The sequence below is a fragment of the Rhipicephalus microplus genome, chromosome 7 (assembly GCF_043290135.1).
Source record: "Rhipicephalus microplus isolate Deutch F79 chromosome 7, USDA_Rmic, whole genome shotgun sequence".
NCBI classification, from domain to species: Eukaryota; Metazoa; Arthropoda; class Arachnida; order Ixodida; family Ixodidae; genus Rhipicephalus; species Rhipicephalus microplus.
This window is the reverse complement of record NC_134706.1, coordinates 75,342,996-75,360,819: the sequence shown is the minus strand read 5'-3', so window position 1 is coordinate 75,360,819 and position 17,824 is coordinate 75,342,996. Positions and strand designations below refer to the sequence as shown.

The 17,824-nt window shown below is 45.1% G+C and overlaps 1 protein-coding gene across 1 annotated transcript; it reads left to right on the top strand.

Moving 5' to 3' along the window:
- Window positions 1–3,614: 3,614 nt before the first annotated feature.
- LOC142766980 (uncharacterized) lies at window positions 3,615–8,910 on the top strand. Its single transcript, XM_075868193.1, has 2 exons — window positions 3,615–3,855; window positions 7,953–8,910. The coding sequence occupies exon 2, from the start codon at window positions 7,985–7,987 to the stop codon at window positions 8,774–8,776; it is 792 nt and encodes a 263-aa protein (XP_075724308.1). The 5' UTR covers window positions 3,615–3,855; window positions 7,953–7,984; the 3' UTR covers window positions 8,777–8,910.
- The last annotated feature ends 8,914 nt before the right edge of the window (window positions 8,911–17,824 follow it).

Genomic DNA, 17,824 nt, shown 5'->3' with positions numbered 1-17,824 from the left:
TATTGTCGTACTGGCTACCCGGAAAGTTGTGCAACATGAGTGACGCAACTCAGAGCTGGCGAAATTTCCTAGGCCTAATTTTCTTCTCGCTTACGTCAGAATTTTAGCGCGCTATTGCATTCTCTTTTCATTCCAGGGAGGTCGCTATCAGTTGAAGAAGCGGTTGAGCTTCTGTTCAGGCTTCCAGATGATCCTCGAGAAAGCGACATCGAGAGTGAACTTGCAGACAGTGAGAATGAAGTTGTGCACGCGCTGGCTCCGGTCGAGGAAAGTGACTCAGATGACAACGCGCTTGATCAGCCATCCACAAGCACAGGAAAAAAGAGGCGATCATCGTACGTCAGGAAGAAGCCCAAAAAAAGAAAAGACGCCCGAGAAGTCCTGAGCCAGTCCAATCGGATAACTCTGACAGCCGAGATGTTGCCTCGGAAGGAACCGCTTTGTGGTCTACAGCTCTTACGGTTCTCAACAATCGCTCTGTGAGTAGCCTGGAACCGCAGTATTCAAGCTAGTTGTCCTCATCTTGTACACCATCCGAATCATTCAGCCTGTACTTCAATGATGATGTACTTGAAATGATCGTGCTTAAAACAAACCGCTATGCCAGGCAGGAGGCTCGAAGAGGGTGGCACGATCTAACAAAAGGTGAACTGAAAGCCTATTTGGGCATTCTTATTTTGATGAGCGTAAATACTGCGCACCATCTGTACCTCTACTGGAGTAGCGACAGCTTTTTTTCAATGTGAAGGAGATATCCAGTGTGATGACATTCAAGAGGTTTCAGGCCATTATGAACTCACTGCGCTTTTACGACAATGAGAAGATAAAAAGTAAAGGTGAAGAGGGTTTTGATAGACTGGCCAAAATACGACCTCTTGTGGACACCTTGAACAAAAAGTTTCTTCAAGAGTACAAGCCTTCTGGCCACCAGGCAATTGACGAAAGTATGGTGCGTTTCAAAGGACGATCGGCTGTGAAACAGTATGCCCCCATGAAACCAATCAAACGCGGGTACAAGGTATGGTGTAGAGCGGACTCTGTGACTGGCTACCTCTGCGAGTTTCAAATATATGAAGGGAAGTCTGCAGAAAGAGAGGCTGGTCGTACACTTGGAGAACATGTCGTTCTTTCTCTTTGCAACAATGTTGACGAAGACAGTACGCTCTACTTTGATAACTTCTTCACTACGACCAAGCTCATGGAAGAGCTTTCAGAAAAACAAATTATGGCAGCAGGCACGGTTAGAAGAAATAGGAAGGATTTACCTCATGAAATCAAAGTGGACCAGAAATTGAAGAGAGGGGACTATGTTTGGCGATCAAAGGGCCAATTGACGGCGTACTAGTGGCGTGACAACCGAAATGTGACGATGCTGTCAAACTTCCATGATCCATCTGAGGTGGTTGAAGTGAACCGGACGCTTTCTAATGGAGCCAAGGTGGGCGTGACATGCCCCAAAGTAGTCTCTGACTACAATAAGTTCATGGGGGGTGTCGACCGATTCGACCAAAAGCGTAACGCATATATGTGCGACCGTAGGTCGAAAAAGGGTTGGTACAGACTCTTCTATTACCTCTTAGATGCAGCTGTAGTCAACGCTTTCATTCAGCATTGCCACTTCACAACAAACGAATACTTGTGGTTTCGTCTTGCCCTTGGAAGGGAGCTTATCAGCGGTCAGAGCTTCAGGAAAAAGACGGCCATTCCCGCTTTTCAGCACAAGAAGCGTGGACGTCAGTCTGGACAGAAGATGGTGGGCGTTCCTGGAGAAATCAGATTTCACAAAGGTGACCACCACCCTGTGAAGACAACCGGACGTAAACGGTGCAGGTGGTGTTCTACCAAGGCGAAGGAAATTAGGACGGCACTTGTATGCAAAGTCTGCAACGTGCCGTTGTGTGCTACATGTTTCCTGCCTTTTCATAACGGAAAGTGAAGGTTTTCATAAAGCCAGACGTTGCTGTTTGCAAGAGTGCAATTTTGAATAAATTTAGTACCCACATTTTCTTTATTGCCAACAGCCCTTTTGAATGTGGTTACTGGGACCATATTGTCCCACATTCTCTGGTTGTCTGAACAACCAGTGGGACATATGCGTCCCACTTTTTTTGAGTCCCCCTTTGCACTGACGAAACTAAAATTTTATATGTCACATAGTGATGTAGTAACCATCAGTTTTATACAGACAAAATGAATTGATCGTGTTTTTTTTCATTGTGTCCCATAAAGAGTTAACTCACCGTCGTCTCGTCCGCTCGTCTATCAGCTCTGCGCAGAAGCAGCTGCGAGCCGAGAAACCTACGCCACCAAACGGCTGGTGACAGTGTCGGTGGAGATCGGAGCAGTGGTGCCTTCGGGACTGTGTTGGCGTCGCCGTCTTTCGTAACAGGGGTTAGGGGAGCAGTGGCTCGATGTACCGCCCTTGGCTGCGCCACTGCTTCTTAGAAAAACTCGCGGTGTCAAGGCACCGTGAGGACAGATCTGTACCGGTTAGCAGAAGTGTGGTAATTCTAGATAGCTGGTCACACATATGTAAAGGTGGAAATATGGCGCGAACAGGGGCGTAGCACAGAATATCACTCGTCTTAGGTGTTTCTTCGCTTGTGTTTTGACTTTTCTTGCGCTGTTTTTTTGCCCCGATTTTTAAACGGCGCCAAATTCGACTTTTGAAGACGTATGGTACCATCTACCACGCAACTTGCACAGGCATCGCTGTTCATATCCTACGAAGCACACTTATAATAGAAGCGTTAATTTTTGCAGGGGTCAGTGAAGTCAGATGAATGGGCAGCAGAGTGTGACCAAGGCTTTAGTCGCTAAAAATATTCCTCTGGAGTAAGCGGCAATCATCTCGTCAACTGCAAAGTGCTTGGAACCGCTGCCGCTTCAGATAGTCGCGAATCGCTTAGATTGTTTCAGCGCCTAACCACGTGATTTCAGGGAGCACATAAGTGTGCCCTCATGGAGTGGGCCTGAGAATAGCTGGTATAGAACACGCGTGGATGCCGTTTGGTGTCACACTACTTTATCGTCATAAATGCTATTGAGCAGGCAGGTTCTTCTGTATTTGCTTATACAATTGCACACACAGACACACACACACACACACACACGCGCACACACACACGCACGCACACGCACACACACACGTGTGTGTGTGTGTCACGTGAGCTCGGTGTTTGAACTTGGCTTTGTTGGTAGCTCCGTGGCGTTGTCAAATACAAGCATAGAGACGTATGAACAGTGTGACAGCATGCGACCGAGTAGCACACAGACATACACGCACAAAGCTCTCGTTTTCAACTGAAAATAAACATTTTCGTTTGATAATCGTCGCTGTTTGTGTGAGTGCGTGTCCTGCCTTTCCGCGATCAGTCATGCTTGATACTTCGCATGGTAAATCAACTATGTTAACACATGCGCGTTTACCTTGATTACATTCACTTTGGTTGGTTTCTAGATCGATTCTTAGAAGACTGGCGCAACAAAACAAAGACGACAGGACTGTCAAGAAAACCCTAACGAGTTATGCTGTAGCGCCATTTACTGCCCGGCACATAGCTTGTCTCTAAAGTCCGCCCACCTGCGCAGTCGGAACCTTTGGCTATCGGACCACTGCAAGAGACAATCTTGGGAATGGGGGTGATTATGTTAAAGCACCGCGAAAAGATCGCGTGTGATAGCGGTCCTCCTTCCCAAATCTCCCGCTTCATCACAGTAAACATTCTGTAGGTGTCGTCGCACTAAGCTGTTGTGGCTGCCAGTCTAGCACTGCTGCTGTTGCTCGTTGTAGACCGCTCGGCTTGTCAACTACGGCTACGTGATTCCTGCCTCCATTCACGTTCTTCCACATCCGTAAGTGGCTATGCGACTAGTGCTATCTATTAGGAAGCATAAGCGCTGGTTGACGTTCCGATTTTAGGTGTTCTGAATTCACGGTAGGTGTAGGTTTGCACGATGAAAATGGTGGGAGTTATTGCACGTACTATAGTTCGAATGTCAAGCAGTTCATGTTATGAATCCATTCTTGTAGACGCTTTCTCTAACTAGCAAAACACCTCTTTTCTCCGATCGGTGGCGTTTCAAATATCTTGAAGGCATCAAACGCGCACGTTCGAGGGTGGCGTCTTCAATATTTGGGCGCGTACTGTTTTCCTAAAAGAGACTTTATGAGCTGTATATGCTGGTAGTGCCATCGTTTTCAAAAGATTTGGCGCCGGCGAAAGTACATAAATTCAAGCGTACGAGTTGGTCTACTACGGGTGGTTGCATCGGGCTGTGCAGGGGCATGCATTACCTTAAGGGTAACTGTAATTCTTCGCGGAGGTTTCATAAAAGTTATAAAGTTCAGAGAATAGTGGTTCTTTGGCAGCTCATGAGGCTTAACGCCTTCTGTGTGAGGAGAAAACGCTTCTGGCTGAACAAACAACAATACAGGTATGACGCAATTATCGTCAAAAACGTGACGTAATTTTGTTGGCACTAGCACGACATTGGGTCTAACGATAGCTTCGATTGATATATGGGGTAGAAAGTCCGAAAAGCACCACATGAATAGTAGAGACATCTAAAGATAGTTTTACTAGTACTTGCGCTAAGTACTTGCGCTAAGTACTTGCGCTAAGGTGAGTCGACGAGTCTCTGACGAGTGCGCTTCAAGCAACTCCAGCTAAACTCATATCGCCTTATGACTAAAGACAGTAGCGTACCGCCGTTTAGTCTACCTTTGTTTGAGTTAGAGGCTTATTTATGCAACTTTTATTTAGCACTTCTGGCGTTTTCCTGCAGATGGGTTGAAGTTAAACCACCTTAATTCCTATATTTGCAGCATTACTTATCTGTTCAACACACCCGCAGAATCTTCCTTAAAATGCGCATTTCTTGTTTGCTTCAGCTCTAACAAGAATAAATGACACCTATTCATGTAAGAATTATGGCATTTATATATAATTCAATGCTTATATTACGCTGTGCTATTACTTTGCGCACAATTAGCACAAAGTGAGGTATTCAAATAAAAACGTTTGCGGATACTACGTCCGCAAATACTTCACCTTATGGTCCGATAAATATAGGGCTACGTGTAACGTATGCAGGCATGCGAATTGTAGTGCGATAGAGAGCTTGGCGATCGACTCGCAGATAAAAGGAATAAACGGAACTGCATGTTTCCAAAATAAACCCGGCCGCAGGTATACTCATTATGAAGCAGTATCGCGAGTTGGGGAGTTGGTGGATGTTCATCGTAGAATATTTTACAGCGCAACGGGTTAGATACGGACAGAGAAGGGACACAGCACTGTTTCCTTTTTTTGTCCGTATTTAACCCGTTGCTCTGTGAAGTATTCCACGAGGAATACTCATTCACAAGAATCGAGTGCACACCATAACTCCAATCATCGTCCTGGTTTCTCATTAAGAAGACGTGGCTTGCAAGGCGTGCGTGTGGTTTCAGGTACCGAGGCAAACGTTCGGCGTGAGAAGTTGTCCGCATCGTCCTGTTGCGTGTTGGACACTGTACTCAACACGCTCCCCGACGATGGAATGCAGTTCACAAATCGGCGCACAGCAAAAATTAAACTCCAGCAACAATGTATGTGAGTAGGAAGACCAAAACATGGGAGGAGGCGTATTGTCCCTGGCGAACTATGCGAGCGCATCTTTGCATGCCGCTGAATACAAAAATTGCATGCTCTTTGTATTGGAACGTTCTAGAAAGCGTTTAATGGTTTTGAGATAATATATTCCCTATGAGATAACATAATATTTCACGAGTAACGCCAATGTTGCTTACGCTCTATAATCTGCAAAAGTCAAATAGATTATGCCTGAATGCGCAAAGTGACTCTATTCCAAATACCGATGCGTCAGATCTACAGATGTGAATGTTCCATTGTAACAGTTCGAAAAACGAAGTGTCTGCTTGCCCCAGCCTGAATCAGCTGAATCAATGCTTCTCTTTCTTTCTCGCTTTCTTTCTTTCTTTCTTTCTTTCTTTGTTTTTTTTGTTTTTTTCTTTTCATCTTTTTTCTTTTTTGCGTTCTTTGAAATAACCAAGCGTGATTACAGACATTTTAAAAGAGGTTGCAGCTAGGTTATAATCAAGCAGTGCTGCAAGCGATGAAAGGCGATGTTGTGAGAAATGAAAGATACCATCTAAAGAAGAGACCACGTACATCCGGAATATAGGACCATTTATTTATTACTCAGAAACAAAATTGTTCGTTCGCGTAGGAGGCTTGTATAGTAAGGTCTTTGGTGTGCGTCTTTCTTTTTTTTGCGATCCGTTTATAACTATACGCCACCCTCCCTTCAGCACTTTCGTGCTTGCACTGCTCTTTCCAAAGTGTACCTTAGCCAATTCGTCTAGATCACCCTTAATAATTCTCCCTGCCATTAAAACTTGATCAAACCAACAGCTTCTCTATCGCAACCGCTATATGACGGCGCCTCGGATGCCGATGACTATGCTTGCCGCTTTTGTTTTACTCCAATCGTACTTTTTATCACTCTGTAAAGATTTGTTTTAAAATTTCTTTGTTAACATATTCAATCAAGAGGGTGTTTGTGCTGTAATAAATAAGAGGCAATGCCTGAACATTTGGATGCCGAAGAGAGTTTAGTATGAATTGAGTTGCGCCACAACAGCTATAACTTAAAACAGTACGTCGGGAAGCTGCATGTAAGCACTGTGTCAAAGAGACACTGTCGCATTGGGTGTGAGTACCGTTTCGTGCGTAGAATCATCAAACAGTATGCAATTGCCACACTGGGTTCTCTTATCGGACGTCACATAAACAAATGTCGCGTCTTGTACGCATGGCCGTCAGGCTAAGCAAGTGGTGAAGAGCACGAGCGCAAGAACGATAAGGACATAGCTGGGCGGAACGATTCATGACGCTCCTTATTGTGAGCGACTGGAAATAAGCACGAGCGCTCCTGTGCATCTTTTAAGAAGACATGTAGCATTGCCCGCTCTACTATATTGATACCAGGCTGGTTGAGAGAAGCCAGATCGTAGTGTAGATTAGCTGCTTACAAGAAAACTTTAACACTACAAGCCATGGGGCATTGTGAAATATTTCTCCCACATACCGGTGGTGGCACTTGAATCAGCACTCTTATGACGAAAGTACCATGGTTGTCTTTTTTAATACCTGTTGTTTTTTATAAAAGCTGACCTACAGATTGAGGGCGCATTAACAAGAACATATACCGACGCACCATGCAATGAATCCAGTCAATTGTTTGTTAATCGTGTTGGTGATTAATTATAAGCAAAATTGAAGTACATAACTCAAAGAGGCACCCTGAAAGCCAAGGGCCTTGTCTTTGTTGTCTCCATTAATCACATTTTAGTATAAGCACTTATATTTCAAACACACTTCATAGCCTCCCTTATTTTCAGTGTTATAATGATATAAATTAGACGTAATAAAATTCTAGCCATCCCAAGGCTATAACCTTGCTGCAAACGCAACATGTATCATTATTCATTTGCTTATGATGGCCTAAACGTGAATTCTAACTAGGTCTTTTTACCAGGCAAGTTGGCGAAGATCCAAAATGGCTTACAGCGCACCCCGAGACGCAAGAGAAGCGCTGAATAACAACGGAATTTTAATTCGAAGGAACACATGGGTGTAAACATTCATAGTAGGAATTGCGCGAAAGTATGCTGTCGATAACGTCCTTTGACAATGAAACCACGTAATACCAAGTACAAGTCAGTGGTTTGTCAGCACTTCTCTGTGTGTGTCCATCCTCACCCGTGTCTCAGAGTGCGCTGTAAGCAATAACGGATTTTAAAAGTTGATGTCAACATATTTTTTTTTCGCAGTCGGTCGCGTTCTAAAGTGTCTATCTTAGGCCTTATCTTGCTGTAGGGCAATTATAAATCTTGGCGTAGAAAAACTGTGTGTCATGTCTAGTGAACTTTGCCCTTTATGCAGGCCTCGACCGCTACGCTCCCCGAATCTCAGCCATGGAATCAATCCCGACTGCCTTGGAAGCGTGGTATAATGGCACTTCTGCAGTAAATTTTGACTTTGACCGAGTCACTCCGGAAATTTCTGCGGCTGCGAGCTTGTATGGTTACGGAGAATTTGACACAAAGCAGTGTTGCAAGATCGCTACCGAAATGGCGACGCAAAATGGGCGAAAAGCAAGAGGGTTTATGAATGACCTGAGTGCGATAATCAGCATGTACCTCTTTCGCGGCACCAATCTCCGCACGATACGTGCAGAGATGTGTGATACTGGCAAGGCTTTCTTCGACGACCTGATAGCGATGTACGATCTGCGGTCTGGCAACTTGCCCAATAATGGGCTCACGCTAGCGAGAGTCAGCCTCACGTTCAGTGGCTTGACTGTTACCAAAGCCATCAAGTGGAAGGACAGTCTTCCTGTGCCTCACAGTAGGATGAATAGCATAGTGCCCAACTACCCAGCTGCGATGATGACGACGGCTTTCTCCGGCCTCATACCTCACGGTGAAGCCTACACGTCCACTATTACGAATGCTCACTTCCTATATCTTAAGGAGTTGATAAAGTTTACCGATCCGCAAATGAGGTTCACGCCGCACTGGGAGGTCATCGAAAGCTTCAAGGGAATCGCCTCGGCGGCACCGGACAACTGTCCATTGGATAAGGCAGATTGCGTGGAGCTAATGGAAAAGTGGGGGATTCTGGTGGCCGGTGTCTGCTCAGAGCTTGTGACCAAAGCAGCCGAGCGCTTCCGAGAGTACCTTCAACCCAGTCCGCAAGGCTCTTGATGCTGCCAACCCAACCATAGCTATGTGTTAATCACACTTTTTTAAAACTTGACGATGTGTTTTCATGGATGTATCATGTATCACGGAGCCTAGATTTTACTCTTATTTATTGATATTCGCTAGAATTAAACATTCCTAACCTTATCAATTGATGTGTATCTTCTTTAGGTTGTCGGCTAATATCTCATTCAGAGTGAGACTGATGTTTAGAGGAAAATGGCCCCCTATAGGCCCGGCTGATATCTCATTCAGAGTGAGATATGTTTAGAGAAAAATGGTCCCCTATAAGAACGGATGATATTTGAACCTAGCTCTGGTTCTAGCCGCAGAATTTGTACCACACACTAGGTAACGTTTTCTTGCCGTAGTGTGAGTAATTGCAGTAGTGACGGGTTCGGACGAATAATGCAACAGGCAGAGTCAACGCAAACTCTTACTGCATTAGCAATACCACGCACACGTCGTGTTGGGTTCGCTTCATACAGAAAAAAATAGAAATACCAAGTGTAAATATTCTTGTTTGCATAGTTTTCAGCTGTAACAAGATTGTTCAGGTAAGCTATACACTACGCCCACTATTACGAAGTAATTTTTTTTTCCATCAAATGTTTTATATGCGGCTACATATGTATTTGGCTTCAGTTTTCTGTGGGATAGAACAGGGCATCTGAGGACGTGCTTGTCATGGACAAGAACGCGCTGCAAGTCCGTTTTGTCGTTACAATGATTGATTATTCACAATCTGCTGGTTGTTACAAGAATGGCAAACTATGGGACTTCCAAAAGTCAATTTAAAATGTAGCTTGTGACGATTGTGAGAGGCGCTGCTTCTTTGCGCTAAGAAAGAAAAAGTGCATGGTTCTCGCTGGGAAGATGCAAGCCTTGTGCTGGGCAGACGAACCCTGTGAGACTACCGAAGAGGACCTCGCTGAATCTGTACAGCATGACCTGTATGATTACTTCGTTTCGTAATATTCGGTCTAAGTTCGAGCGTTTGGTTCTCAGATGACCAACAGCAAGTACATTTCAGTAAACATGGGGCTGTCCTGACTTTTGGCAGCATCATAGACCACCCAAGCTAACAGCTTCAAAGTGGGCATCGAACCACAGCTGTCCTTATAGTTGGACGCATCTGAATGACGTCAGTTCGACATGACGAGGCCTAGCGTCGATAAGAGGAAGCTAGGAAAAGCAAACAAAACAGCTGTTTATGCAACTGTATTTACTGCGCAAACTTATGATAACTAAAACGTATAGCTTACTCCTTCGTAAAGGAGCATCCGTTTGTGGGCAGATGAACATGCCTGTGAAATCCGAGCTATCTTAGCATTCCGCGTGGCCGCTGTATTGTTTGAACAGAGGTGTAGCCTGTGTCGTGCTTGTCTCCGATGTGTCCCACTCGGAGCTGTCAAATTTTTCGGCTACGCGTGAGAACTTCGAATGGATTTAAGACGGCCATGGTCAGCCTTGCTGTATGTTTAGCTAACTATGGTCAGCATTGGAACGCATAAACAGGAGAAAATGTATTTTGATTGTATGCTGCATTTATTAGCCAACTTTGGGCACGAGGTGGTGTCAGTTCACCCAACAGGGCATATTCAAAGAACACCACAGAAAACTCTATTTAAAGGCTATAGATACGATTTTCACGATATAATGCTGAAAATTCAGCTTCTGAATGTGTGTAAGAAAAGTGGTTTCAGCATACAAGAATCATTCTACATTTCACTGAATTTTTCACCAAATTGCGGCAATGACACAAATTATTAAATTGGGAAATGCACTGGTAAGTATTTTGCGCATATTTTAAGAAATAGGGTATGTTTTAGAAGCATTTGGTGAGCTTCAGAGTTGATAAAAACCTATAGTTGCGTAATTGGTTAGGCCGAAATGTACGTTGAAGACATTCTAACACACTGTACGCATTGACTGAGGCCGTCTTGAGAAAGGTGTTTCGACAAAATTAAACGTGCAATTACTGATTGACATTTCCAACCATTTCTAGCAATGCTCCGGGAACACGCACCAAAAAAAAAAGGACCCGGCTGTAATTTTCAGCATGGTCAGAAAACGCTGTTGATCGCTGAACAAGGCTCCCGAAAATGTGTGAGCCAAACAACAAAGTGCAGCCGATGTCGCGGAGTTTAGGATAATTCTGAAAGCGAGCTACCAATCGGGCCCTCTTCTTTCTACAAATAGTGTAATATTTTTAAATTAACGCGCCATATGGACAGTTTCAAAGTCATTGGCAGGATCGCGCCTTGCGAGCTGCCTTGTTAGCGTGACTAAGGTCTCTACATGAAAAAAAAAAAACTTGTTTTATGTGGGGACCTTAAGCGTGACCACCGTGGAAGGCCAACTTATGAGCGCAAGCACATTCGCGATAACGCTGAAAGCCATGCATTCGAAGGGAAAAATATTAATAAAATGTGCTTAAGGCCAGGATGCCCTCTTGAGACTACCACTTTCCCTCGTGTCATCCCTCTCCGTTTAGCTTCCAGCGCTTTCAGCGGGACGAGAGGAAATACAAAGCAATTACAGCGTGCGACAAATCTGCAACTAGGCTTCACGGATTCAGAAAAGTGTTCGGTGGTCAATTCACAAGGCAACAAACCCCAACCATGAATTCATTAGATGTGGTTTGTAAGCGTGTTGCAGGGTACCTTTAAGGTGTGTCTTTCTGTATACACTTCAGTTCGTTGTGGTAATAAATGCTGGTATGTTCACTTTTGGCCCCATATAAGAGCGCGTTTCAATTGACTACATCATACAAATAATGTTTACAGGCGCCTGATGAATCTCGCTCGGAACAGATGGAACGAAATTTAAAAAAAAAAGTAATGGCGATTAATTTCAGACGCTAAGGACGTGATATAGGCTATTTCCTTCCCCATTTCACCCTATACATATTTGCATCAGCGTTGCCGATATTGCGGTCTCGGAATGCCGCCTTTTGATAGGCAAAATATGAGTGACATAAGTAATGACAAAAAACATTTATGAAACAATTTTAGCACAAAAAGAAAGCACTTAGAAGAACAAGAGTGACAGGAAAGGTGCTACTTTTATCTAACTGAATTCGAGGCTTCGCCAGCAAATACATGCAGTAAACCACAAGCATGGACAGTCAGACGCATTGTCAAACACTTTTGACATCGCGAAAAATTATCAAGATATTCAGTTTCTGCTTTTCAAAGCCTCAACGATGTGTCGCCCCTTTTTTCGGGGAACGATACGTTTCCAGTAACTCCCAAATTAAGCTCGATCCTACTTTAAGGTATTATTGTCTACAAGCCACCGATTTCGTAGTAATAAATTTTTCTATTTGTTTCTGATTGACGTTATCTGCTGGTACAACAAAGGGCCGAGTGCTGCGTGAACGAGCATATATCGCATCTTCAACCATAGCCTCTGTGACCTAATTCTGACAAACCACTACATAATGAAATCAAGGGGCCCTACGCTTTAGCAGTGCTACTGTTGTAAATAGCGTGAAGTGCCGAGAATGACGTCACCGCATTCGCTCAACATCTCAAGTGGCCCTGCGGCCCAAGAAGCTTGCTGCGACTACAGCATCACGCTGCTTTTTTGCCTCAAGGTGTTTTTTGCGCTGCCTTTTAAGAAATCTCGCAGCACTTTTCGAATTAGGCTTGAGTTAAACTGTGGTTACACTCTCTAAAGACTTCTTTTATGGTCGAAGCTCCTTAGGACGTAGGCTAATCCCGTGTCGTAGTAGCCACCGCTAGTACTCAGAGCACTCACTAGATGGCGCTGTGGCACTCGCACCACTAGGTGGGGTGGTGCATAGGTGGGGCTGTTTTCAACGAGACAGGATTCACTTCGATGGGAGGATTGGTATTAAGGAAGGTTGGCGACTTGCAGGACGCGCAGTAGCTCTTTAGGGGGCACGTGGGCCCTACGGGGTCGACGATAGCTAGTAACAAAGAAAAAACAAACAGGGCGACACTTTAGCAGGTGGTATAGGCAGATACGACTCGATATGATATTGAAGACATGTTGATTTTAGGGCAGAAATTGACATTGCCATGCCGGCCGAGCCAATTCAGACGTGGGTATTCAACTTGCAGATTGGCAGGAATAGGCTGAAATGGGAAGAGATAGAAAAACAGCTAAGGGAGGAGAAGCTGACGGTATATGAGTTTGTAGAAGCACAACCTAGGCTCATCGGACAACCACCTAAAAATCCCTACCACGCATGGGAATATCGTAGTAGAACAGGTGGCGTGGTACATATTTAGGGGCGTGGTACGTATTTATTGATTTGTGAGGTCTGACGTCCCAAAACCACCATATGATAATAAGAGACGCCGTAGGGGAGAGCTCCGGGAATTTCGACCATCTGGGGTCCTTTCACATGTTTCAAAATCTGAGCACACGGGCTTACAACCTTTTCAGCACGATTTAAAACACAGCTGCTGCAGCCGGGACTCGATCCCATGACCTGCAGTTCAGCAGCTCAGTACCTTAGCCACCATACCACTACGGCGGGGCAGGGGTGGTATTGTGGCATTCCTTCATAAAAGTAAAGACTGACAAAGGGTCAAGCAGGAGCACAGCAAACATTTATTGCTAAAAGGGAAAGTGGCACGGCAGATAACGCTCTTGGGTTTTATATACTTGTGGACAGAAGCAAGAGCCAGAGAGAAAAACCAAAAAATGGCGCAGTGCATAGAAAATGGCATTGACGAACTAGGAGAAGAGCGCGAGATAATTTCATTTGGAGATATGAATGCACACATAGGAGGTGTGGATGGATATACTGACCAAACATGCAGAATGCTGATGGGTATCTGCGAAGTGCATGATTTATTCATTTGCACAGCGCTGTTAAAATCGAAGGGTTTATAACATGAGAGGTGGGAAGGCTTCAGTCAACGATAGATTACGCAATGATGTCACATATGATGTATGATTGGCTAAGTGTGATGAACATAGATGAATATGTGTCCAGAAGCTTTGGTAGGGATCGCAAACGTATCAAGCTGAGTTTTGGAAAGGGAAATGAGAATGGAAAGAATTCCTTATAAGAGACAACGCGGTGATAATTACTAATAAATGCAAACACAAAGAGCAACTAAAGAAATTGAGAAAGTAATCACCGAGGATACCAAAACAGAGTTGATGTACACAAATCTAACTCGATCGAGTTAGAGCTTGCTTAGGTACGAGTCAAATCAACCAGGAAGAGGAGAAACGAGCGCGAGAGCTGGTGGAATGAGGAAGTGTAAAGAGCCATAGGAAGACGTCAGAAAGCCTCCAGAGAACACAGGTATGCGTAACAGGGGGGCGAATCATAATATGATGTAAAAGAATATGGGATAACTTTAGCAGCTGGAGAAGGGAAGCGTCCAATTCGATCAGCGAAAAGACCAGAAAAAAGGGGGCCCAATGAATAGCGGAAGTAAACGAAAAGGATAGAAATGCTGCTGCAAAGTTTTGAAACCATCTCCATCCTCTGAGTAATAAGACAAACACGTAACAGAGGTTCATACCTACAGTTCAAAGGACACACTAGAAGGGGTTGAGGCAATAGAATATATAAAAACTAATGATGACAGAATAACTTAAACACCAAGAAAGCGCTGCATGCACCATAGCAGATGAGGATGGACCAATTAGCGCGGTGGCTTCACTGGGACAACGGGAGTGGGAAAGGGAAGAGAAAATGGTTTCTAATAACGCATCAACAGGCCCTGATGGCATACTAGTTTTGCGAATGAAGAAACTAGGACGAAACTCTCAGCAAACAATAAGAAAGGCATCGAACAAAGCAATTATAGATGGTGGAGCCTCTAACGAGTGGAAACCACGCAGGAGGAGCGTTATCTATAAAGGAAATGGGGACAAAGCCGATATAAACATCTACAGTCCTATAACAGTGAAAACAGCAGTTTACAGGGTGGTGATGCTGAAAATACAGGGAAGACTACAGAAATGGGTGGACAATGAGGGGGTGCTGGGAGAACTACAAAATGTATTCCGTAAACGGAGGAGGTTGAAGTACAATCTGTTTTCATTGATGAAGTGTAATGAAATAGCGGAAAAAGAACACAGATCTCTGTGGCTGGTATTTTCAGATATCAAGTGAGCTTACGAGAGTGTGATTCAAGGAGGCTTGTGGGGAATACTGGACACATTAGATGTGGTAATATAAATAAGTAATCTTCTAAAGAACATTTATAAATGTGAGAAGATAGTTATAAAATAGAAAAACAGGAATCTGAAACTATACAGATACAACGCGGGCTTCCACAGGGATGCACCTTGTCACCTTTGTTATTTATGCTGTATCTACAGGGACTAGATGCCAAATTAGGGAGGAGAAGACTCAGCTTCAGCGTGTATTTTTGGAAGCAAGGAGAACACATTGAACAGTTATTACCAGCATTGATGTATGCACATGATGTAGCAATATAATCTGACAACAAGGAAGATCTGCAGGGATTGATAGACAACTGGGGAATGAGGGAGTAAGGTTCAATTTCAAGTTCAACAGAGAAAAATCGGCAATCATTATTTTTAATGATAACAGAAGCAGTGAGCATAAGGTACAGGAAGTCAGGCTACAAAAAAGTGGATAATTAGAAATATTTTGGCGTATAGATAAATTACGGGGCTGAGTACCTAACAGAGCACGAATGATACGTAATGACTAAGGGTGACAAGAGTGCAGCTGTAGTCAAAAATAGGGAACGGTCAAACTACAAGAGGTATGACATTGTGAGAGGGATTTAGAATGGTGTCGAGGTCCCAGGATTCATGTACGTTGTTTTGCTTTCACCCACTTCTTTCGGTGCAGGATGTCCTGCTCCAGCTACAACACAATCTCATAGAACCCGCTACTATGCGCCACAATAAAAAATTCGTTTTAGCTCTCGATCTTTGAGGCACGTTCGATAATTTCAAATATAGTAGAATTCGTGCTAACCTTTCTACTACAGGTTGTGTACAGAAGACCTTCAACTACGTTCACGCCTTTCCTTTCGAATCGCGTGGTCTTCCTTCCCCCTGACTCTACCGAACACGGCCCGTCGCAACTCGGCACGTGCGTTACACCTCAGGCGGTAGTATTGTAACGCTTCCTGTTTAACTTGACCATGATGAAGCTCCCTTCCCTCTTTAACGAGGTCGAGGGGGTACACCATGCCCTCTATGCGGATGATATAACAATAAGGACAAAACATGCTCTCCAGCTCAAATTGAGGAGCGTCTACGACAGACTTTTAGTGAACACTTACGCCGCTTTTTGCGGCCTCGATTACTCCCCCACCAAATCGGCCGTTCTATTGGTCTTATGCCAACCACCACCCCAGATATCTCCCCCCCCCCCTCAGACCTGTTCCGTCAGGCCAACACCTTCGGATTCTTGAGTTGCACCTCTCGTCCTCATTGGACACTAAGGGCATCATATCCTCCCTCAAACACACCACTGAGCAAGTGAGTCGTATGATCTGGCGGCTATCTACTAAACGTGGTGGCCTCCGAGAGACCCACTCCCTCTCGCTGGCCGACGAGTTTGTGACCAGTCGAGTTTTCTATTCCTCACCCTAACTTCGCCTGCGTCGTCAGCACGAACACCAACTTGATACTCTTCTACGCTCCGTGTATAAACGTGCGCTGGACCTTCCCATCGCCACATCTAATAGCGGCTTTGTGGCTCTGGGAGTGCACAACTCTTTCGCGAAGCTACGGGCAGCCAATCGCGTCAACCAACTTAGTCGTCTATCGGAGACGCCTTCCGGGTGCCGCCTGCTCCACAGACTTGGTCTCAACACAATCGCTGGCCCCAGTCCCCCCATTTTGAGTGCCCTAACTATGGTACCAGAAGTTATGGGCGGAGCCACAACCCCGTAACATGGACCCCGAACAACACTCCGCTCGCAGGCAAGCGCGTACTGCTTCCCTTCAGGCGCGTCACTTCAATCGCCCCGGCGTATCCTACGTAGACGTCTCGGCCCCTTCCACTCTGGGTCATTACACAGAAGCTGTGATCACAAAGGGCGAACACGTCGATGGCCTCTGCTTTAGAGTCTACAGTGAAACTCACGCAGAGGAGATTGCCATCGCTTTGGCTGCTTTCGATCACACTGTTCACATTATCTTAACAGGCTCTCCCTGTTCTCGTTACATCCAGGGTTTCATAACCCTATTGGCTGATCATCTCCTTGAAGCCACTTTCTGGTGCTTTATGCCTCACTCCGTAAAAGAAACTTCGACTCCAGGCAACACAGGTCTTCCTGGCAACGAAGTGGTGAATGCCGCGGCCCACGATTCTCCCCTCCGGATCGCTGCCCTTTGTTGTCCTGAGTCGGATCCTGGGAGCTCGAGTCTTACATGCTACCGTGATATTCTAGATTACTATTGAAGTTCACGCCGACTTTACCCTGCCTCCGCATGCCATCTGGCGAAAACGGACGAACGACTACTACGCCGACTTCACACTTACAATTCCCTTAGTCCAGCGGTCACCCGGGACTTCGTACCGAATATCTCTTATACGTGTTCAACTTGTCATATGTTAGCCGACACCTTTAACGTTGTGGCTTCATGTCCTGCTACTCCACTCTCTTTTTCACCCCCCTTCCTCATCCACTCCAGAGAGGCTTGGGAGGAGCACCTGCTTGGCTGCTCTACCTTGGATACGCAATGGTCTTTGGTGGCATGAAATCGAGCGGTGGTATTCTTCAATGGCGTCCCAGACTAGGTACTGCCACTCCTGCGCAAAAAAACTGTCTAGTTCATTTCAAAATGAAAAGTTTACCGCCACCACTACTAGCGTCGAAGGCTTCCTCGTTCACGTTCAGTACATACGTTCAAAATATAGCCGTTTTGTTTCCTTCTGGCTGCCTTTTGCCTTGCCCCTGCCTGGATGCTTCCTGCCCGGCATTGGCCCTCGCGACACGCTACACAAGAGACCATATGAGGTCTTTTATCAAAACAGTACCAACTCGATTTGTGACTGCGTTTATGTACATGCTTCGTACACCCTATTGGACTCACAACCCAGCTCAGCAGCTCACCTCAATA

Coding starts and splice junctions, on each gene's coding strand:
- LOC142766980 (XM_075868193.1), top strand. CDS start 7,985: ATGGAATCAATCCCGACTGCCTTGGAAGCGTGGTATAATGGCACTTCT.